At 35.1% G+C, this 24,136-nt stretch overlaps 3 protein-coding genes and 1 long non-coding RNA gene across 6 annotated transcripts; 1 reads left to right on the top strand and 3 right to left on the bottom strand.

Moving 5' to 3' along the window:
- Positions 1-512: 512 nt before the first annotated feature.
- LOC138909548 (uncharacterized) lies at positions 513-2,021 on the bottom strand. The gene has a single exon (XM_070200753.1). The coding sequence runs from the start codon at positions 2,019-2,021 to the stop codon at positions 513-515; it is 1,509 nt and encodes a 502-aa protein (XP_070056854.1).
- A 1,546-nt stretch (positions 2,022-3,567) lies between these two features.
- On the top strand, positions 3,568-7,708 carry LOC104088001 (probable inactive purple acid phosphatase 2). The gene is made up of 2 exons (XM_009592604.4): positions 3,568-4,352; positions 6,114-7,708. Exons 1-2 carry the CDS (start codon positions 3,654-3,656, stop codon positions 7,374-7,376), a joined length of 1,962 nt encoding a protein of 653 aa, XP_009590899.1. The 5' UTR covers positions 3,568-3,653; the 3' UTR covers positions 7,377-7,708.
- Positions 7,709-9,841: 2,133 nt separating this feature from the next.
- On the bottom strand, positions 9,842-12,891 carry LOC104087999 (uncharacterized). 3 transcript variants are annotated; one of them, XR_684439.4, is made up of 3 exons: positions 12,629-12,891; positions 12,411-12,463; positions 9,842-12,123 (listed from the first exon to the last, which is right to left on the bottom strand). It is a non-coding gene; the product is annotated as an uncharacterized lncRNA (long non-coding RNA). The 3 variants fall into 3 exon arrangements; XR_011415364.1 differs by having other exon boundaries at positions 9,842-12,463; XR_684440.3 differs by lacking the exon at positions 12,411-12,463.
- Positions 12,892-16,567: 3,676 nt separating this feature from the next.
- Positions 16,568-19,020, bottom strand: LOC104087998 (uncharacterized). The gene has a single exon (XM_009592600.4). The coding sequence runs from the start codon at positions 18,377-18,379 to the stop codon at positions 16,742-16,744; it is 1,638 nt and encodes a 545-aa protein (XP_009590895.1). The 5' UTR covers positions 18,380-19,020; the 3' UTR covers positions 16,568-16,741.
- Positions 19,021-24,136: the final 5,116 nt, after the last annotated feature.

Below are 24,136 nucleotides of genomic sequence, written 5' to 3'. Positions count from 1 at the left end.
TATAATCTCATAAATTTTGCCACCTTGAAGAATGATTTAAGAGTCATATTTGTGACTTGTTGGCTGCCACGTTAATGCTCATCCATTCCCAACCAATTAACCACTAACATCTTAATTAATTGTTAATCTCCCACTAAAATCAATAATTACCCGATTATTCACATAATTAGAAATTATCTCAAATTACTTAAAATACTACTCGCTTTTAACATACTTTGTACACCTCACTATTATGGTCATGTGGTACCTTGTATGACATTAGTCCATAAATACCGGGTATTTCAGCTCGGGCCGTATTTTATCCCAAAATGTCAAACTTCGTTGAAAATTCATTTTCTTCGATTCGCTTACCCTCTCACCTTCACGGATTTACTTATCACTTGTTTGAAATAGCATAATGCTTATGATCTCAAAATAATCTCATTCAACTTACGTCGATTAACTTACGACGAAACTTTAACGTATGAAAATGCGGGATGTAACATCTCATTTCCGAGATTCCATCAATTTATTTATGGCGTACTTTCGTGTACGAAAATATGGGGTGTAACAACTCGGGGATGGATAATGCAGGCTTCACTCCCATCATCTACCATGATACACTTAACATCAGTATCTGAAATTCGTAAGGTAATGACAAGAGCATCGTTGTGAGGGAAAGTCAAACCGTCGGCATCTGACTCCTCGAAGATGATACTTTCTTTGAGTCTATCATAGCGTTCTTGGGTGATCGATCTCTTGAGCTTGTGAGTGGCGGTGAACTTGATACCGTTGATGGAGGCAACGTCGTTGCCACCGATAATCATATTGATGGTGCGGGCCGATGAGGGTGGCTTCGGTGGGCCCTGGCATTCTCGACCCCTGTCGAAGGTATTCCTTCCCTTGTCGCTCAGCAACTCTTTGAGGTGTCCTTGCTGCAACATATTCACAACCTCTTGGCTAAGAGCGATGCAATATTTTGTCTTGTGCCCGCGTTCCTGGTAGAATTCGCAGAGGGCGTCAGATTTTCTGGTGCTTGGGTCGAACCTCATCTTTTGCGGCCATTTCACCTTCATTCCGAGTTTCTCCAGGGCATAGACTATTTCTGTAGGTGAAACACAAAAGTTGTGAGCATATAATAGGGGGTATACCTCTCTCATTCCTGTGAGTCCCGTTCTCGGCCTAGATGGACCCTCATCATAGCGGGAGGAATGAGGTACGAGGGCTCTGACGTAAGGCTGATGTCGTTCTCTATTCGGCCGTGAGATTGGGTGATTCCTTCTTATGTTATCTCTACACTCTCTCCTGGGTTCGGCTTGTACCGAGATGAGTCGCTGGGTTGGCCCGTTGAGGTCATCATCATCTGCCCGGACTTCAACACAATAAGCATTATGGATTTTGTCCCAAGTGATTGGAGGGTACTTCATCAACCGGCTCAGCAGCTTTCTGGTCGCTCTTGAACCCTCTCTGCTCAACCCGTTCTGGAAAGCTGCGACTGCCATCCCTTCGGATACATTTGGTAGGGTCATCCTTACCTTGTTATATAGGGCGAGGAAGTCCCTTAGTCTCTCTCCTAGGGACTGCTTGATGGTGAAGATGTCGTTTACTTTTGTTTCGGCTTTCTTGGCCCCGGCATGCGCCGTCACGAACTTGTCAGCCATTTCTTCGAAGGTTTCTATAGAGTGGGCTGGTAGTTGTGAATACCATGTTAATGCCCATCCAGTGAGGGTTTCGCCAAATTTCTTCAGCAAAATAGAGTACACATGTTCCTTGTTGAGATCGTTGCCCTTCACGGCGGTGACGTAATGAGCCACGTGATCTTCGGGGTCGGTTGTTCCATCATATATCCTGAGATACTGTGGCATTTTGAAGGTCTTTGGTATGGCATGTGGGGTTGCTTCCTTGTTGTACGGCTGTTCTACGAACCTGCCGGCGTTCCTCTTTGGCAGTAGCTTAGGGGCACCCGGTATCTTGTCGACTCGTTCTTGGAGTTCTTTCATTTGATCTTTGAGCGTTTTGTTCTCATTTTCCATTTCTTCCATTCTCTTCAGAACAGCAGCGAGGTCGTCATCACCTGCACGGTTAGTAATATTATGAGTTATACCTAGCGTTGGGGGGTTGGTTGATCGCCTTGTTCGTCTCCTCGTTGTATCGTATGGGCACTTGCGGTCTCTATAGTCGTGCATGGAGCTTGTTTGTTGAGCACGCTTACTAATGTGTCGGTCAACCACGCTTCGAGGAGCTTTTTCATGGTTGGTGGAGTCCCTTCTCCTATGGATGTGGAGGCCCTTTTTTTATTTGGTTTTGTTGTGCTACAATGGGGAGGAGGCGACCTCTCGCACCTGGGGGAGGCAGTGGGTGTAACATCATCACCCAGCATTTCATAACTCTCGTTGATAGCGTTCAGGAGGTTACCGAGGATGTCACCTATCACTTTAGTCTTATCTCCTTGGTTACCTTCCATGTAAATTTTCGTACGTGCAGAGAAAGAGAAAAACCTTGTGGTTTGTTTGGTTAGCAATTCACGTGAGTTGTAGATCCAAAGGAAACTAAAAGATTGGCTAAGAAGTCTCCAGAGACGGCGCCAAACTATTTGACCTAAAACTTAGATCCGGGTTTAACCAATTAGATTTAATAAAATAGAGTCAATCTTAGCCAATATTAATGTCCAAAAGATACGTTAGCTGATTTTGTAATAGGATAATATGTATATTATTCGTATGGTAATAAATGTCTACAACACTAACAATATGCAATGAACCAAAAGGAGGGAGATAACATTAAGTAACAATAAATAGTAATGAATGACATTTAGATAAATAAGAATATGTAATCACTCGAAAATAAGTGAGATTTGTGGATATTCCTTCTGACAATGATGAATGATTGATGAGCGTTCGAATGCCTAGGTTGTTCTTGGATCAAGTGAAAAAGTTAGACAAGAATCTTAGAGAAAAGGTGTATGTTGTATGTTTGTAATAAAGCCAGATTCTATATCGAAAGTCAATATGTTTTTTTACAAGTGAATATATCCTCCCTTCCTCTCCCCTTGTCTCTTTCTATTTATAGGGAACATATACCTAAAAAACCATAATAATACAAGTATAGAGAATATCCACTAGAATATTCTTTTTTGATGTCTTATCCTAAAACTAACCGTTATTCACTCTGTCTACGATGAGTGCTCGACCTCGACCTTGATCTTCGCTGACTCTTCGACCTTGATCTTCAATAACTTTGTCGGCTCTGCCCTTCACTTTTTAAGAGACCACTTTGACCTTGGACATGTCTTTATCGAAGTCATACCGGTGACATATGGCAGCCCATGAGGGCCTTCTTAATGCTAATACGATTTAATTATGTCAAAGGTAAATTTTGACCCATACATAGGAATAGACTAAAAGAAGGCCGAAAATAAAATGAGACACAATACTATTACATGATCAATGATATCTAATAAATCAATGATTTATTATACCTTAATTCTCAAAGAGAATATGCGTCGTTTATACCTTAATTCTCAAGTACAAATTAAAGGGGGAAAAAAACAAGAAAAAGAAAAGTTGTATTGACACCGTAACTCAATTGGTCAAAAAATCCCACGTATCCCACAGCTATTCTAAACACCCTTTCTTAAAATGCTGCAAATTTAACAGAAAAAGCACCAAACACCAATGAATATGATCCCTTCACTCACCTTCTTCTTTTTCCTCTTCAACTTCTTTTCATTATCATTTTCTTCTTCACAAATCTCCATTTCTGTAACCCCAAAAATCTTATCAACATCCGGTGATTTTATCACAATCCAATGGGCCGGTATTCAGTCACCTTCTAAGCTTGATTGGTTAGGAATTTACTCACCAGCCAACTCACCCCACGACGAATTCATTGGCTACCTTTTCCTTTCTTCCTCACCCGAATGGGAATCCGGGTCGGGCTCCATTTCCATCCCTTTAGTCAACCTTCGATCCGGGTATCAGTTCCGGATCTTCAGATGGACCGAATCCGAGGTTGTTCCCGAGCTAGTGGATCATGACCACAACCCATTGCCTCAGACGAAGCATCTTCTTGCGGAGTCGGAGGAGATTGGGTTTGAGTCGGGTCGGGGTCCCGAACAGGTGCATTTGGCACTCACGGGTCATGAGGATGAGATGCGGGTCATGTTTGTGACACCTGATGGTAAAGAGAGTTACGTGAGATATGGGATGACCCGAAATGGGTTGGATCGGGTTGTGGGAACCCGAGTCATGAGGTATGAGAGGGAAGATATGTGTGATACTCCAGCTAATAGTAGCATCGGTTGGAGGGATCCTGGGTATGTACATGACGGAGTTATGGTTAGTCTGGAAAAGGGAAAGAAGTATTATTATCAGGTAATTTTTTCAGTCTTGTTTTTTGGAAAAAAATATTTTTATGTTCGGATTGACAATAAGTTATAGTATGAGTTTAAGTTCTCTCCACGGTGCGAAAAGCATTTACACAATCATGTAATTGCATGTATCAAATTGTAAGTTACAACATGTTAAATTGCACTGATAGTGTAAAAGAAATTCGTTACATTTCAGTGTACATAACTTAAATCCAAGTTATATTAACTACTTGAGATAAAATCTTATTACACCTAGTTGTAGTTGCAGTAATTTACTTTTTTCAATTGAGAGAGATGGTTGAGTGAACTAAAGCAGTGGAATGCTAATCCAGTAATCCGTTTTACCAGTTAATCGTACTGAGGGTTCGTATCCGCCTCTTTGCTTTGATGACGTGTTCATTTTTCTCAGATTTTAGGAAACTCTTCATTTCCATAAATTATTTACTAGTATTAGAATGAAATCGTTCTGAATAGAGCAAACCTCATATACATGATTGATAGTACAGCTAGTTTGGCATTGGTGTGGTGTTGATGCTATGTTCAGATAGATTATTTAGATTCATAGATTGTGGAGCTCTCTTCTGACCCTAAGGGCTAACTGGACACACTTGAAAGAGGGGGACAAAGATACAAAAGTTTGTTAATTTAATTTCTCAAAATCCAAATTTTCCATTTTTGTACTATTGGTTCTTGGGTAGGTTCAGAGGGTTTTTAGGGGGTGGGGTGGATGGGGGTGGGATTAGCTTTACTGTATCCAATACACTAATGGTTCTGAAAGCGTAGAATTTGATCCTTGCTCCATCTGGTCAGATGATCAATGTCCGGGCCAGAAACCTCAAGTCTCATTGACACTCCACCCCCATCAAGAAAACCTTAATGCTTGTCATTTTACTACCGTCTCTCTTTTTTCTGAAAGCTTCATTAGTAAATGTGTGGTTTACTATAACACATAAACCAACCTCTCTGCTTTTGTTTATTGCTAACCCTATTTCAATATGATCACGTAATTTCAACACTCGTAAAAGAGGTCACTCCAGGTCCTTAATGAAAGAGTGAAAGTTGAAATTGACTTTATCATGAGATATCTTTACGGATGGATATTTATTATAAGAGTACTTCTTCGCTCTAGCTTCAAACTTATTTTATTTTTACCTTTTCTTACGAAGCAATGTCCCTTTATACACTTCTCTAGACCTCTTCCGTGTCTTTGCTTTAGAGTTCGCACTCAGAGAATAGCATTGTCGGAGAGCAAGCTAATTTTCTTCTTACATGTACCTATATATTCTGCATTTCTTTAATTCATTAGCAAATTTATTTTCTTGGTAAGAGTTATGCTTTTACATGTAGTGGGAGGTTTGAGCAGTACACAGGTCGGTGAAGTTTTGGTTTGTGATACTGATTGTACTCACATGATAGAAAGGTTCAGGGGCTTTTAGTGACTGTACAATAGGGCGACGCATGGTGGAATCATTTCCTTTGGTGATGAGCTAGTTCATGCATGTAATCTTTGTACTGGAATACATAGAGCCCCCAGAAATAAAATTTTCATCGACTTCAGAACTATCCGCTATAGTTGAAACATCCTCTATTTAAGAATTTTTCGAAAGTTCTACTAATCTAAACTCCATCCATACAAAATCAGCTTTTTGATCCTTATTCACTATTAGAGGTAATTACAATAATTTAGAAAACTAGAAATCTTCCATTTCGTGAAGGATGTAACAGTTGACACTGTTTATATCTCTAATGATGTATTACCATACAGGTTGGCAGTGATTCAGGGGGTTGGAGCACCATTTACAGTTTTGTGTCACAAAATGGAGACTCTGGTGAAACATTTGCTTTCTTGTTTGGAGACATGGGGACTGCTACACCATACTTGACATTTCTTCGTACACAGGATGAAAGTTCATCAACCATTAAGTGGATTAGCCGTGATATTGAAGCTCTTGGTGATAAGCCTGCTCTTATCTCACATATTGGAGATATCAGCTATGCAAGAGGATACTCTTGGTTGTGGGATAACTTTTTTTCTCAGGTAGAACCTCTTGCATCCAGAGTTCCGTACCATGTATGCATTGGCAACCATGAATATGATTGGCCACTTCAACCTTGGAAGCCCGACTGGTCAAGCCGTCTATATGGGACAGATGGGGGAGGTGAATGTGGTGTACCTTACAGTCTTAAGTTCCATATGCCTGGAAACTCTTCAGAGCCGACTGGAATGCGTGCTCCCGCAACTCGGAATCTTTATTTTTCATTTGATTCTGGGCCAGTTCACTTTGTCTATATGTCAACTGAAACCAATTTCCTTCCGCGTAGTAACCAATATGACTTTTTAAAGCATGACTTGGAATCAGTTGATCGAGTAAAGACTCCTTTTGTCATCTTTCAAGGGCACAGGCCAATGTACACAACAAGCAATGAAAAAAAAGATGCCCCTATAAGGGAGAGAATGCTCGCGCATTTGGAACCTCTTCTTGTGAAGAACCATGTGAATCTTGTATTGTGGGGGCATGTACATAGGTACGAGAGGTTTTGCCCTTTGAATAACTTCACCTGTGGAAGCTTGAGCTTGGATGGGGAGGAACGGAAGGCTTTTCCGATGCACGTCGTGATTGGGATGGCTGGACAGGACTGGCAGCCTATCTGGGAACCAAGAGTGGACCACCCTACTGATCCTATTTACCCACAGCCCCTGCAATCTCTGTACCGCGGGGGTGAATTTGGATACATGAGGCTACATGCCACAAAGGAAAAACTAACACTTTCTTATGTAGGAAACCATGACGGGGAGGTGCATGATACAGTGGAGATCCTAGCTTCAGGTCAAGTTCTGAATGGTGGTGGTAGCCATGACGGTCGTGCGACAATGGAAGAGATGGAGTCTAATTTTTCATGGTTTGTAAAGGTTGGAAGTGTACTTGTGCTTGGAGCTTTTATGGGTTACATAGTTGGGTTCATATCTCATGCTCGGAAAAATGCTGCTGGTGAAGGCTGGAGACCAGTAAAAAGTGAGGAAATATGATTAGCTTATTCAGATTGTGAAATTTGGCGATGCTCAAGTCTTTACAGCCATCTGCATTGTGTTAGTCTGCATGTTGCCAGATAAATGAACTCTAGTCAAGATGATGCTTTAGCTGGTAACTGTTAGTTAGAGAGAGAGAGAGAGAGAATGCATGGTCTAATAAATTCTGCATTCTGCACACCTACTGTAAATAGATATGGAAATTCTTCTTCTCCTTGGTCTGATGGCTACTACTGTATGAGGATTAATTAGAAACTTAAAGCCTTGTGTTTCAGGATTTTAGATGTAATTGAAGGATCTCTATTTTAACATGTTAGACTTGCTTGGAAGAATTATTTGTCCAATTTAATCGAATAATTTAAATCTATGTAACTGAACTCATATCAGACAACAATGCTGATTTTAGCTTTGGTCAATAAAAATGACCCTTCTAAGGTCTCCACATCCACAGTATACAGTTTTCTGAACATTTTCCAACTTATGCTTTTGACTAACTGCCCCATAGCACAGGGTACTTATGATGTTTCCTTTTTCTTTTCTACGCTGGATGATTTAGAGCCATCATTTATATTTTTTGACTACTTTAAGAATTTTTAAAAAAAAAATAGTTTCACGTTAAAATTTTCAAGTACCAGAAATTCTTGCATTGTCCTTTTCTGATGTGAGCTATTTTCCAAAACTTTTCTGAATAGGGTCAAAATTGCAAAAAAAAAAATGACACTTCTTGAACTTTTGACTTATGATTACCCAGAACTTCAAGGTCAGTTATAAGTGTTACCCATTAGGGCTGCTTATTGGGCGGTTAATTACTCTTAACGATTTGGCTTAACGGTTATCGGTTTTTAAATGTATTAATCCGCTAGCCACCCGATAAGATATCGGGCGGATTGGTATCGGTTTAGCTCTTATCGGGCGGTTATTGGGCGGTTTATCGGCCTAATTCAATCTATATTGCGTGTATTAATTGTTTGCTGACCGCCTAACATACAAATTCAGAATAGGAAATTATACATTGAGTTCAGACATACATGTCTTTTAACGCCTACATAAGAATGATGTAGTGTCATGTGTTGTAGAGTGAAAAAAGATGTGGCACAACACTGTTGTTCTTCTATTAAACATAGACAACATGCATTAGTTTTAAAAAACAAAAGCAGAGGTGAACCATAGACATCAACTTAAACAATCTTGTTGTAGGGTGGGAGAATAAGCTAAACTAAGCCAAGCCTGGGATCTTCTGATGCATAGTACGTAAGGATTCTGATTATTTAGGAATTAGGCGTTAGAACTTAGAGATAGAGTACTGGAAGAAGTGGAAGGGTTTTTGATCTTTTATTTATATATATATATATATATATATATATATATTCTTAACGGGTTAACGGATTATCCGTTAAGAAAATTGAATAATCCGCCCCCAAACCGATAAGCCGTTAATAAAAAAATTTCAATCCGTTCCCCGTCCGTTAAACCGTTAAACCGATACCAATAAGCCATTAAGCTTCAATTTCGGTTCGGTTTTCGGTTTTGATTTGGTTTTGGACATCCCTATTACCCATGGAGCAAGGAAAGGTAACACGTTTCAATGGGGCCCATGACGCTCTTTTCAGGTACAACGGCCCAACAAATTTTGCATAAGAACTGAAATACTCCAACACCGCATTTGCTTCAATAACAAAGAACAAAGAAAAAAAAGAGTTTCAACAAAAGAAATTCATTTTTTAGAAACTATTTTCGACCAACATGAAGAAAGAAAAGCTTTTCAAAATTTACAATAGCTACAAAACATTGAAAAACTACTTTTACAAAAACTGAAAAAAAAACCTCGTGCATTTAAGATAGGGGTAATATGAAGTTGTTTGAGTTTATGTAATAGTCCAGCACACTAGTGATATTATCCGCTTTGGGCTTAAGCTCGTATAATTTTAAAATATGTCACGAGGGTGATTACTTATATTTCCAAGCATCTCTCATATATTTGTCGATGCGGGATTTGCCTGGGGTGTTGCCCCATTACCATTCAAGATTGCACGCGGAGTGACTCTAATATTATATGTAACAGCCCAACTCACTAGATATTGTCCGCTTTGAGTCTAGACCCGCACGACTTTAAAACATGTCATTAGGGTCTAAAGCATATTTGCTTATCTTTTCCGTGTTTTGTTGATGTGAGATTCATTTATTTGTTCTTTGCAAGAGTTTTGATGTTTTGTCGATAGGATTGCTGGTGCCATAGGATAGTTATGGTGCCTTTGTTTTTTACATATTATTGGTGATTAATAATGTTTTTTAATTTTCAGAAAAAAAAACTGAAAAAAAATTCTTTCTTGTAGGGTTGTAGAAAAAAAGAGAAGAATTTCTAACCTACGCATTGTCAAATATGTCTATACTAGCAAGGTGTTGCCCGTGCACATCACGAGCCCAACATAAATAATTACAGTAGATTGGATAATTTGGCTCTGCTCTTGCGATCTTGAAGGCATTTACATTGATCATCCAGTAGAAATCCTTGTTGCATCAATTATTCTCAAGTCTAATGCATATAAGACCATGCGGTCCATTTCAACTGACCAAACCAAGAGAGTTATTTTCTTCAAATAAGAGATACAATACAAGGTTTATCAAAATTAGCTCCTTAACAATCATCATGGCCAACTTTCAGACTTTCAATTACAAATTTGTAACTGCTAGAGTTCTTTTCATTCTCTTGACATGTTGAGTATGTTGCCATGGTAATGTTTCGGAGGACCATTTTGGGGGATGACCGACTTGCTGCTCCAAAGTAGACTAACACAAGTCCTCATTACTATTTTCTAATGCTGCAAGTCCTCATTATTATTTTCCAATGCTGCAAGTCCTTGCCTCTCTTGAGGCTTCTCCAAAGTTAATTGACCGATAAGCATGCCTGTGTCTAGTCTCGAGCTAAGATTCCAACTTTCCAACTTTTCCAGGATCAAATTTGATGCAGTGATGCATTGAAGCATACTGCAAGCATCATAATCCTTTTTGATTGGCTAATTCGCACATATAAGTATTTCTTAAACTTTAGCAAATGCGCCCACTGGATGACCATCCTTTTCTTCAAAACAGGACAAGTCAACACGGACTACTGGAGCAGCAGCATCCATATGTGGAGAAAGAATGTTTATCCCGAGCATAATAGTAAATTGTATCAAGCTTCTATATAGAGAGAACATTAAAAAAAATAGAAAAGTGAATCTAAAAGAATAACGATACTTCTGCTCTGAAGTCTTTTGGAAAATGAGCTTTAGCATCCCACAATGTGTCAATTTTTACGGTAAAGTATCAGAACTTTTTACCTAATAAAAGGTGTGCTAAACGTGATTCGAAATACCTACCAAAACATGATAAAAAGGAAAGTGTGTTAGAGTTTTCAGCTGTTAACCATTTCACTTTTCCCTTTTATTTTATGACAGAATCCTCTGCCTTTATAGATGAATAAATTCTGCAGCAGATTTGTCTAACTGATTTCTTATTTTTGAACTATTTTTCTTTATAAATATTTTCTCAAGTTGTTGTATTTTACTCTCTCCAGTGTGAGGTGATATTTTGGTACTCCAATATTATTATAAAGCTGCATGTTTATTAAGAAAAGTGAGCTAGATCAGTGAGCTAAGAATTGATTCACAGTTCTCCCAGGCCCCAAGAAGTAAACAAGGAAAGTTTTGATTTCACAGTATGATACTCAACCTGCTGGCTTAAGCATTATATAAAGCAGTCATGACAATTGTTAAAAATTCCAAATTACTGATAAAATGAGAGATACACAAGCTTTAACATAACAAAAAAGGCATACATAAGGGACTCAAGATATTACCACATTTCTTCATGCAACATCATTCTATGACAGAACACTACCTTAGAACTATAGCCTTTAAAATATCAAAGCTACATATGCAACGACTAACAAAAGAAAAGCAAGCAAATGCCTTCAGTAGACACCTAATAAACTTGCCAGATATACAGAGGCTACACACTTTATTTAATTCTGCAAACTCTAAAATTAATGTAATTTACTCACCCTTAAGAGTAAGTACTCTGAATGCTAAATGTGTCGCTTCCTATCGTGAACTCCCCCTGAAGAATTGCACTGAAATGCTTGATTATTTCCGCCAAGCTTGGTTGGGATTTAAAGTAATCCAGTACGTACAATTTTAGTAGGCGTATAATTACACAATGAAAATACCTAATCAAATCATTCCTAATTGATGTAAAACTGTAATATTTTAACAAACTGAAGCAAGAGTAAATTTGTTTTAGAAGAGTCAATATTAATTACAATAGGGAAGTTATAAATGTAGGTATAGAATTTACCCATGGCATAAATTTTGTAGGCTCCAAGTCCCCCAAGGTTGATACAATGCCTTATACTTATGTGCCGTCTCCTGTAAATACTGTACATACTGAACTACCTCCACACAAACTTCAAGCTCACCAATAAATCTAAACTTCAAAGAATAAAAGGATAAATAGTTTTCTTTCTAAAATGTACCTGCAATAAGAATGGCGTGGCATCTCCATTAAACAACAACAGATGAGTAATATCTTGAATTAACAAAGCATGATTAGTTGAGTAGCTAAACTAATTATAAGTTTAGCCATCTATTAAATACTATTTATCATTGTATTTTATACATGACCAGATTTTCTTCTTCCAAGGGGCTTTCTAATGTGAAAATCAGTGGAGTCCATCTCAGGTTATCCACCACTATGCCGTCAGAAGACCCTGCAGAAGTTAAAAATCCTAATAAACCCAGTTTACAAAAAGAAAAAGTTTACACCCCAAAAAAAGGTATTTTTTTTCAAAAACGTTTTTCATAACAGAGCTGGAGAAAGTCAACATCCCATTTTGTTCTAAAACATTTCCATGAGAAATCCCTAACCCACAACCCTAACTCCTTTTTAGAACTCAGGTAACTGAAGATTTTTCGCTAATTTTCCAATGTATACTAAATTCTGCTCCAAAAACCTGTCATTTAAGCTGAAATAAAAAAAGTAGTACTAATTGTTTACCTCAAATTGGAAATGGAGAAAAAATTTATTGCTCCAAAAGGGATGCCACAAATCTGTCAAATTCAAGCTCATCGCAATATTGAAATCGAATAAAAGAGAATACTGATAATTCAATAGGTTAAAATCCTAAAATCCTTAAGCTTGCGACAAATTTTCAATATAAATCCAAAAGTTCAATAGTTTTTGATTTTGCCAAAATTGTCTTATTCTATTGTTACCTTGAGTTGGTGTGGCTGAGTCGCCACTGCAATCGCCATATCCCCCTACCTTTATATATGTCAGAGAGAGCGCGAGAGAGAGAGGAACAAGAAAGTTACAGACGAAGATAAAGGAAAGCAGTGGTAAGATGAAGCGATAGTAAGAGAATAGCGCAATGTTTCTAATTTTTCAAAGCCCTTTCCGTCTCTGAAGCATCTGAGAGTCTGAGGGGCAAAATTGGAATAAACTGAATTTTGTGGTTTTTTGGTAAACTCACATTGACCAGAAGCTCCTCTCGCTTCTCGCTTATTAATACTAGTAACTAGTAATATATGTAGTCACATACTCCCTCCGTTTCAATTTATATGAACTCATTTGATTGGGTACGAAATTTAAGAAAAGAGAGAAGACTTTTGAACTTGTGGTATAAAATGAGTCAAATATATTTTATGTGGCTATAAATTATTACATAAAAGTAAATTATTTCCAAATAAGGAAATATGTCATTCTTTATGGCACGGACTAAAAAAAAAATAGGTTCACATAAATTAAAACGGAGGGAATATATTATTTTATTCTCGTCTTTATGGATACTTTTTCTGTTTCGAAAATTCATTTATGAGAAAAATACATTACAGAGCATCTTTCAAAAAGTATTTAAGAAAATGATACTAATTCTTGTTTATTCCATATATAGCATATTATATTACAATTTTAGCACATGATAAAGGTTTTGTGCACAATTAATGAGTAACACAAATTATGGGATCAGTTTTATCCTTATTTATCTTTTTACATTCTCTCTCCTACTATTTTCTATTCTATTTTAGTTGCTTGATTTAGCATTCAAATCTCTCTCTCTCTCTCTCTCTCTCTCTCTCTCTCTCTCTCTCTCTATTCTAAATTTCTTTCCTTTAATTTAGCATTCAAATATTCTTTGAATATTTGTAGTACTTTGAATATTTATATGAGTAGTATAAATAAAATATGTCATATATATTGATTATAAATATATTATACCGCATATATATATATATATATATATATATATATATATATATACACACACTATTATAATACCATGTATATACTTATTCCATGTATATATTTAATTATCTACTATTATTCCATTAAAACACAATATATACATACAATGGCCGAAGGATAACAACAACATACTCAGTATTATCCCACATCGTGGGGATACTCTGCATATTAATATACTAAAAAAACCATTGTAATTTATAAACTATTTAATACCATCATTATATTGTGTAAAAAATTATCTTGACATACAATTAAAAATATAACTTTATACCAATAGTATATATGAGTATAATTTTACCGTTTAATTCGATATTGTTTGAAAAAAAAATTGTGCGGTCGTATTATTCTGCAACAAGTAAGATACATTAAAAAAATTCGAAAATAAATGTAAAATATGTTTTCAAAATGCAATAGAGTCCAATAATCTCATATATGCACATAGCAATAGAAAATGCATTAATCTCTTCATTATTGTTTGGCAGTAATTTAGGAAGTGTATTCACTTAAGGAGAATCGGAACCGCTTTGGAAAGTTTTAGGAATTGAATGCTTTGGATTTTTTTAAAACTTTCTAGATCCATATTTATAGCTTGTTGCTAAGAATAATTATTTAGCTGCATGTTTTGTAAAATACCTATTGTTGCTAGGTATCTGAAATTTTTTCTTAAATATTACTTATGTTTTTCCTCCAAAATTTATTGCACCATGTATTCCACATGTTTTGAATTCTATTGCAAACATCTCCCCATACATAATTTCTATCAAAGTAGATAAAAGTGCACATTTAGCCACTAATTAGAGATGTCTTTACTCTTTAGTCACTGTTTAAAATATATTACTCTTTAGCTAGTGCTTAATAATATTTTACCCGTCCGGATGAAAATACCTCTGTGCTAGATATGGGTACTGTGTAAATATTAAGGAGAAAATGTCCTGTATTTGCACCTTCCGTTGTCAAACTTTAGGATATCATATCCTTAATTTCATATGTGCAGTGTAATTGTTAAGGACATGACGTCTTTAACTTCATGTGTACAGTGTAAATGTTAAGGACATAATGTCCTTAACTTGTATTTGCACCTTCTGTTGTTAAACTTTAGGACCTCACGTCCTTAACTTCATATGTGCAGTGTAAATATTAAGGACATGGTGTCCTTAACTTCATGTGTACAGTGTAAATATTAAGGACATAGTGTCCTTAACTTTATGAGTGTTGTATAAATATTAAGGACATGATGTCCTTAACTTCATGAATGCTGTGTAAATATTAAAGACAAAGTGTCCTATATTTGCACCTTCCGTTGTTATACTTTAGGACATCATGTCTTTAACTTCATATGTGTAGTGTAAATATTAAGGACATGGCGCCATTAACTTTATGTGTGCAGTATAAATGTTAAGGATACCATGTCTTTAATATTTACAAAGCACTCATGCAGAAAGGGTAAAAACGTCTTTTCGTATTAATTTTAATAGAGTAATGACTATTTTTGCTCAACATTAAAAATCCTGGATAAAAACTAAATACCATGTTAAAAAGTGGCTATCCCACGCCATTTCTACACAAATTGATAACGTTATTTAAAACTTTTGATCTATTATCGAAATTCCCTTTCTTTAAATTTTATTATTACATATTTGGTATATTAGAATATCCTTACTTTTGATTTAACATAATGTATGTAATACGTAAAGTATCTTGGAAAATAATTAGTTGTTATTTTTTGCAGTAAAGAATATTAAAAACAAGAAAAATAAAGAATGTTAAATATTTTTAAAACTACAACAAATGAAATAGAGAGGAGGTAGCTATAATATCCCCTATATTATTTCACATTAATATAATGCTGAACTTTCCTTTTTACCTTCTTTCTTCACATCAAAACTGGAAGTTCAAAAATCTACTTTTGTTCAAAAGTACTAGTAAGTGAAAAAAAATTAGAGGCATTTTATTTCTAAACGTTGCCATAATTTACTATTTCAGAGCACACACGGATATTTATGATTTGTGAAAACATTGTAGTTTTAGACTTGTCCATTAGACACACAAGCGGATTCAAAATTTTAAGTTTGTGAATTTTGAATTTTACAAAAGGTAACTTACTGGGCTCTAGATAAATTATACATACATATTAACTAAATTTATTTTACATAAATATAAAATTTTAGCCAAAACTATTAAATTCTATCGAACTAGTAATTAAAGCACTAACTCCGCCCATATTAGACGTGGGATGGCCGCAATGTGTTGAAACCGAAAAGAAGAACAGAAAGTAAAGGATTCTTATATGAGACACTAAAGTTTAAATTGTCATGAATGACGAAGTAAATAACTATTTTCATGATCAAATCATTTATAAGGCAATTACAAATAATTCTTTTTTGATGAAGACTAATTAACAACCTAGTAAAAAAACAAGTAATTTGCTATTACATGTTAAATTACTCTAATAGTATAAAGCATTATACTGTTAGTACTATATATCTCTTAAATCCTTATAAACTTTTATTAGGAGGTCCCAATCACTTTTAAATATGATATAAAGATGCTCTTGAGCAAGTACTTTTTATAATTCATCATAAATCTGGAACATATCATTTCTTGAGCTTTCACTTTCTGACTCAATAAGTGAATTCCTCAGAGAGATGCTAAAGAAATAACACATACTGCAGCTGGACATATGAATTTTTTTATTCCAAATTTTGTTCAATTTAGTGAACTTTTTAATTGAGGAGGAGCCAAATCACTTAGCAAGAAAGCTTAAAGCATGGTAGCATCTCACTTAGTATCTAAAATGACAAATCAAAGGGATAATAATAACTAGTCCTTATACTATGAATATTGATCATAGAGGCAATGAAATTAAAAAAATGGACATAAGAATGTCTCAAGCTAAAGAGAGATGAATGAAGTTAACTCGCAAAAATTGAAGCATATTCATGGAACATGCCAGAAGTAGCATTGGTGTAAGGTTCTTACAACTGAGAAAAAACTCTAGTAGCAGCGCGTTGTCTATACAACTTAGCATTGCTTCTGTTCTGTCTATTTGAAAATGAGCTTACCAGCAAACATTGCGGATCTGTTTATTACCAAGAAGACACAAAGGCAGGCTCACCGTTCACGTCCTCAACTGGCGCAGGAAGATTAAGATCAAGTAAATCAACAACTTCTCTTTTGAATGCTGAAGCTTGATACTGAGAACCAGTTATGAAATGTGACCTTTTGTGTCCACCTAAAGCTTGTCCGGACTTAAACATCCTGTTGCAGAATGGGCATTCATGTCCTTTGAATTTCTTAGCCTTCATCTTTTTCTCAGGATTATAAGAGAGATCTCGAGCATGAGCAACTGGTTTCTTGTTGCTAAATGTCTCCCTATCAGCATCACGGTTATTTTCATTCGTTTCATATTTCGATTCAATATAGGCATTCGTCTTTTTAGTGCAAGGTCTGTGTCCACCAAGAGCTTGGTAAGAGCTAAAAGTCTTCTTGCAGTTGAAACATTCATACTTTTTCTTCTGAGTATGTTTGATTCCTTCTGCACCTTTCAAACCAAGATTTATCTTCTTATTATTAAAGGACTCATTTCCTAATTCTGAGTGATAAGAACTATCCTTATTTCTCTTTCTTGATTCACACTTAACCAAATTTGAAGTCATGCCATAGCTATCATATTTATAGTCCTTGCTTGAAGCATTCCTTAATTCTGTTATACACTTTTTCATTCTGTTCAAGTCCTTTCCCTCATCAATTCTAGACTCATCACACCAAACTCCGTGGCTCTTGTTAGACGTATTACGTTGGTAATTATGCTTTCTATGGAACTCATCAACAGAGGCATCTGATTCGACATTCATATAATCGTCTAAAAAGTATCCGGAATCAGAGTTCTCAGATTGAACTTCAGCACTCAAAACATTAAGTGTTAAGTTCCTGTCCGCCTTTTTCTTGCTTCGAGGTGTTCCATCTACATTGTCAGCACATTTTAGACTATCCTTTCTAGAAATTCTCATGTCGACAGATGATGATTTCGACTCAAAAACAACAGAATTGTTGTCAGAAGACTCAACAACTGAATTGATGACACCATTCCATTTCCCAGAATCCATTGACAACATCATCAAACACTTTGCTACTTCCTCTTGATCTTGCTCATCAATCTCAGAAACAGATGAGGAAAAACTTCTATTGTTAACCAAGCAAAAAGAAGAAGACTTAGACTTATTGTACCTTTTAATTTTTGATCTGCTCCTCAGCATTATTGGCTCTTCAGCTTCAGTATCCGAGTTGCTATCCATCGCTATATTCTTGTTTTCACTAGTCCACGAGTGATCATCTTTCGAGCCCTTATCTTTGCCCGAGTGACAAGCCATATGACCACACAAAGCTTTCAGTGATTGAAAAACCTTACCACATTGCTGGCAAACATTCTCTTGAGGCAAAGGGGACCTCGAATCGACAGCCCTCCAAGTTTTCTTGGGGTTATCTCTAAGGCCATAACCAGAATTTTCACCTAGTTCAAACTTTGATTTGTGATCTCTCTTGCTATTCTTCTTCCCAAGATTAATCCAAGATTGCACCTTTTTGTGTTTGAGTTCAACTTTTTCCTCTAATTTAGCAGAATTTGATAATACATGAGACCTCATGTGACCCCCAAATGACTTCCCACATGGGTACCTCTTGTTACACAACTTGCAAAAATACTTCAAATCTTGATCTTCTTCCATTGAGTAAAAACAAATCAAATATCAAGCAAAATCCTGTGAGTAAATACAAGATCAAGTGAAGAGTTTTTCAAGTTGAAATCATGCCACAATGCTACATTCCATGATCTAGTAGTAAACAGCAGTTACTAGCCCAAAAAGCTTTAGAGCAACAGAGGAACCTCAGATCAAAAGGAAAGAGAGAAAATTTGGAAAAAACTTTAAGAGTCTAATATATATGGGGTTGGATACAGATCACTAAGTCTCTATTTGAGTATTGCACTATAGCCTATAACTATCCTGCAAATAATAAAAAGGGTACTTTTGGGAAGTAAATGATCAGACCCACAAAAAAAGGAGACTCTTTCAATTCCATATCCATGTAATCTCCCCCTCAACTCAGACACACAAATATTAAATGTTCAAAATTTCAAGAATCCCTTTATAAAAAATATTTTGAATAGATCGATCACTCCTAATGACCATAAGACCAGCATAATATTAGGGTGATTTAAAAACCAAATCACAACAGAAAACCAAAGACTCTTTCCTCCCCCCCCCCCCCCCCCCAACTCTTTTATTTCTAGGATGAGAATTCCATGCATGGAATCAAATGTGACAGAGGAGATTGAGAAAAGAGTACACATTTCTTTTTGTGGATATTGGAATTTAATTCATATATTATGAAACCTATATAAAGAAAGACAATCCAAATGTTTGTTTAGTATGCCTTTCATTTTTCTGTGCTCCTATAGTAAAGTATCCCAATCTTAAATTTCCTCTTCATTAAAAAATTCATTTCACCCTTTAACTTTACATGCTTTGTATTTGTTTTCGTGGACCTTTTCGATCAAGCACTCGAAGTTTATGAGTTCGGAATTTTAATTCGTTTAAGTTATTGAGTTCTAAATTCATAATACAAATATACTCGTAAGTAACCGTAGATCTTGCTTCCAACTAGATAATTTGGTGGAAGAATTTACATTGGAAGTATCTTTCACCTGCATTAAGTGTTGTACACCAAGTTAAATAGCCAAAACTAATTTAAAATTTGATTCAATGACTCCACCAACTTGTCCTAACAGGTTCTTGCATTTCTTCCTTATCATTATGCGACAAAATGCAATGAAGGTAAGAAAGAGGAACAGAATTAAATTTCTTTCCTTCAAATGCAACTTTTTTCCATTTAAATTTCAACTTTGCCTTTTATTTTCTCTTCACGATTCAGAAAAAGTTAAATTGATAATTTTGCAAACGAAATAATGAACAGTAATGCATGTATGACAAAATTATAGTATATCCTTTAGAGGTGGCACGAAATTAGATGGAATAAACTAGAATGGTGTAGATGATTTGAATTGTCAAATCCAAATAGGCATTGATTGAATGATTAATTGTGTAAGGAAAAAAAGGGACCAGTTAATTTCCATTCCTTTAGCATTTACAAGGTGAGGATAATTGCTTAGTAAATTGACCAAATATGGAAAAAAGGCACAAAATTAAGAAATCTTTTTGCTAGCATCCTTAGAGAGTGGGACTGCACAAACTAATAAATATTCTTTCTTTAATTTATCATTTTTACATTAAATTACTTGATTCAATTTAAATATTAAATGTGCATAAAAAATTTGTAAATGAGTGGGAATGGGGAATTACTATGATTCTATTGTAGGAAAGATAGGACACTTTGTAGCAGAAGGTAGTTACTTTCTACAGCTTTTGAAGTAAAAGAAAAAAACAAATTAACAGATCTATAATTCATGTATAGTATCATTTTAATAAGGTAATAAGAACAAGAAGACATTAAACACAAACGTTGAAACGAACTAAAATTGATTCCTAAGGTACCACTGTTCACACATCTCTTTATTGGCATAATTTGTAATAACTAATGGGTATCCACTTTGAAAGAGGCATGGCTTTTCTAGAAAGGAAAAAAAAAATCACTCTCTATTATTTTTAATTTCTCTGAAAAACAAAATTCTATGCTATTGGGTTTTTCTTAAAGATTACAACATAGCAAAAAAATATTCACTACTAAAAATTCGCTAAAAATCGTTTGAGATTCACCGACCGATTTCGATTGGTCAACAAAAAAGGACAACCCGGTGCATTAAGCTTCCGCTATGACCGAACCATAAAGATCTATTGTACGCAACCAAAAATCGACTGCTATACCATCCGGGTTGGACGGAGTAGTCCAAAAAATCCTTTTTTTTTTTATGAATAAATACTAGCATAGTAAAAAGATAAACTACAAAACTTAAAATATCTGTTTTCCTTTTCTTATTTTCTCTTCGTTGGGGTGATAAAAAGATAGCTTTTGTGCAATCAATCCGAATCTAACAGTTACTTTTATTAGCTTAGTTAATAATACCAATTCTATTTTGTTGTTCTAATGACAAATCATATCCATCTAGCTAAAGGTGAATAAAAAACGAAGGACTAGGAGTAACTACAGTGTTTTCCTAAATTTCATTGTGTATATGTAAATTTATACTGCACTTGGTATTTTGCAAGATAAAATTCAACCTTACCATTTATGACCTATCTTACCATCAAAACTGACGGCTGAACTTTCAAGTAGGTTCACCCTTTTATGTAGTTAGTCAATTGACAGGGTAAAATTTTATTATGTGTGTCACATAGGCCATAGCTAGTTTCAGTAATATATGAGCAAGTGTATTCATAACTGGTCCACACATTCCACCAAATCGTACGATGGCATAGTTGAGAATCCTCTACCTTTATTAGAAGTATCGGGTTCAAATTTTTAGAATAGAAAACTTGTTGATTAGGTATGATTTAGTCTCTATCCGACGCGAATTCAAATTAGTCGGTCTAGTGAGTCACGAATACTAGATAATTATTTTAAAAATAAATTATTAGAAAAAAATTGGTCCTCACATAACTAGACTACGATATTTTTTTCTTTAAAGTAAAGGCATCTCGATTAAGAAAGGTAATGAGTTAGTTCCACTTGCTTTAAAGTTAAACTTTTTATTTTAGTTATGGGAGTAGCACTAGTTATGTGAATGTGTCACACTTGGTAGAGTTGTAAAATTTTAGGACCTAATGATAGTAAAACAATTAGGGATAAGAGTTAATTGGAACGTTCCATTAAATGTCGGGGGAAAATTAGGGTACCCAAAGGAAGAATCTCTTTCAATATTGCACATAGCAAGCACCCAAAAAGCTTAACAAAGACCACAGAAATTGAACACTTGAATTACTTGACACATCTGCGAATTTCCTATAGAGAAAGGCGAGTTTTAATTCTTTTTCCAAGGCGACGTGTTCCAATACAAATGTCAGTTGTCCCTTTCATGGCGGGAGGGGAGTGGGGCTAGTTATGGAATAGGTGACCAACCTAACCAGAATCTATGTCATCTTTTAGTCTTTCTTTTTCTCTATTATCACCTTGTACTGTTGTACATATCTCGGCTGTTCTAACTAGCAATAGCTTTATCTATTAATATTTAGGTAAATGACAATAAATTATAAACAAATCGAACCGGAAAATCGTATCAAATCGAAAAGTCAAATCAAATTGATTAAAAAACCCGATTAGGTTTGGTTTGATTTGGTTTGGTATTGAGTAAAGCAATTCGAACCAAACCGACATATAAATACATAATTTTTATATATACTTTTAAGACTTTATATAATTTCTTTACACAAATTCTAGAAATATTTATGATTCTCTTATGGGATGTAATATTTAATAGAATATGAAATACTCCATTTTTATTAACCTTAATTAATGGGTTAAATGATCATTTTCTTATCAAGTGTTATGAAAATGCCTCAATCTCTTTGTTCTTCCATGTTCATATGTCAAGATTTATTAAATTCTTATATCTTTTTCGAATTTGAAATACTATTTCGATAATCTAAAATTAAATAGAACATATTATTAATTAGGTATCATATTGATTTTTATGTTTAACTAGTCTTAAGGTACGCGCTTTGCGCGTGTATCCAGATAAATAAATATAGAATCCAAAAAATACTTTTATTATGATTCTTCAAAGAATTATCAAATAATACATATTAAAAAATTTCAAATAAAGAGGTTGGGATATTTTCCATATTAATAATTTGCTTATTTAAAAATCTTTTGGTAAGGATATTAATTTAACTCATTGGATCTTGATGAATAACTTTTTTGCTAAAATAACAAATGTTGCCATAATAAATCATAAGTTATAAGGAGAGATCTGCTTTAACATTCTTTACCTAAAATTGAAGGTCCTAAAGTTCCATCACATTTATAAGTATTAATTTTGATTTTAATTTGATTTTGGGAAAATCAGTTTTGAGTTTAATATTTGAAATAAACTATTTTTTGTATTATTTTATGTCTGAAATGGAGATGGCTTATTCATCTATTTATTTTTTGAGTAACTGCCGAAGGTTTATTATACAAACACTATATTAACATTAGTTTTATGAATTAGGTTAAGGAGCCACAAATCGATGCAGATTCTTTATTTTGTAGTTCTCTAATGATTGTTGAATTATATATAGGTAAAATATTATTTGAGTTTAAATTAAATACCTAAATATTAGGAGTTTATACCTAATTCAAATAAGGCAAAGTTTAATATCAAAGTCTTAAATATTATGAGAATAATTAAATGACTATTTTATCCAATATGAGCTTTATTTTTAAAGGGTAAAAAATACGAATGATATTTTGCTAATGACCTTCGTGCTTTTAATATAGTATAGATTATTAAATACGTTTAACCTTGAAAGTATACATCAACGAAAAATTATTGTCAGACGACTAAAAAAGTAACTATCATGTGTTATTAACAAAATTCTCCCATAAAAATATTTTAATAGATCATATGTTTGTCAATTTTTTTAATTTTTACTAAACATATATTTACTTATAAAAAATTTAACTAAGTAGGATTGAAATAATATTCATGTAACAAAAAAACCCGACAAAACCGAAACAATCCAAACTGATAAAGTTGGTTTGGTTTGATTTTAATAAAAATTAAACCAACTCGGTCCGTGTACACCCCTAAATTATATCATTATTTTTTGTTTATGCTGGAAGTTAAATTTTAGGTATATTATATTTGTTTTTTGACTCAGAATTTCCCGAACTTTAGTGTACTATTGGTTCCATATTACACAATGTTTGCCCCTAAAATGAGTAACAAAGATATAGGAATTCTCTGTCCTCCAAGTTGAGCTGGAAAAAGCTCAAAAGGAGGCCTCGAAGGTGAAATAGGAACACGCCCTTCTGGTCGAAAAGGTAAGAGTGTTTGAGATCAATAACGAAAAGTTAAACGCAGATGCTAACGCTGCAACCTCGCAAGTTCAAGAGAAGATAACCCTGATCGACCAGCTGAGGTTCGAAATGGACGAGGTCAAACACTCACCTGAGGAGTGGAGGGTAAAAATGGATCTCCTGGGCTCGGAGCGGGATGCCACCAAAGAGGATTTGGCATCAACCAAAATACAGCTCCGGGTGATGAGAGAAAAAGCTAACAAATGGTCTCGACTAAATGAGGAGCTCCGGGCACAACCCGACTCGTCCATTATAGAATGGGATGCTCTCGGCCAAGAATACACTGCAATGAAGTCCAAATTGAAGGCGGCTTCGAACGAGGCCTCCGAAGTTCAGGATATGTTGGCCTAGTACAAGAACGATGTGGAGGTAGCCGAGGCCCGTGTAATAATAAAGGCCGAATATGTAAAGTGACTGTCTCGGAGAGAGACTCTTGAGGAGATCCATGCCCGAAGGATCGACCTAGCGGC

The sequence above is a fragment of the Nicotiana tomentosiformis genome, chromosome 4 (genome assembly GCF_000390325.3).
Source record: "Nicotiana tomentosiformis chromosome 4, ASM39032v3, whole genome shotgun sequence".
In the NCBI taxonomy this organism is placed as follows: domain Eukaryota; kingdom Viridiplantae; phylum Streptophyta; class Magnoliopsida; order Solanales; family Solanaceae; genus Nicotiana; species Nicotiana tomentosiformis.
Note: the sequence above shows the minus strand (reverse complement) of the source record. Positions and strands in the feature narration are given on the sequence as shown.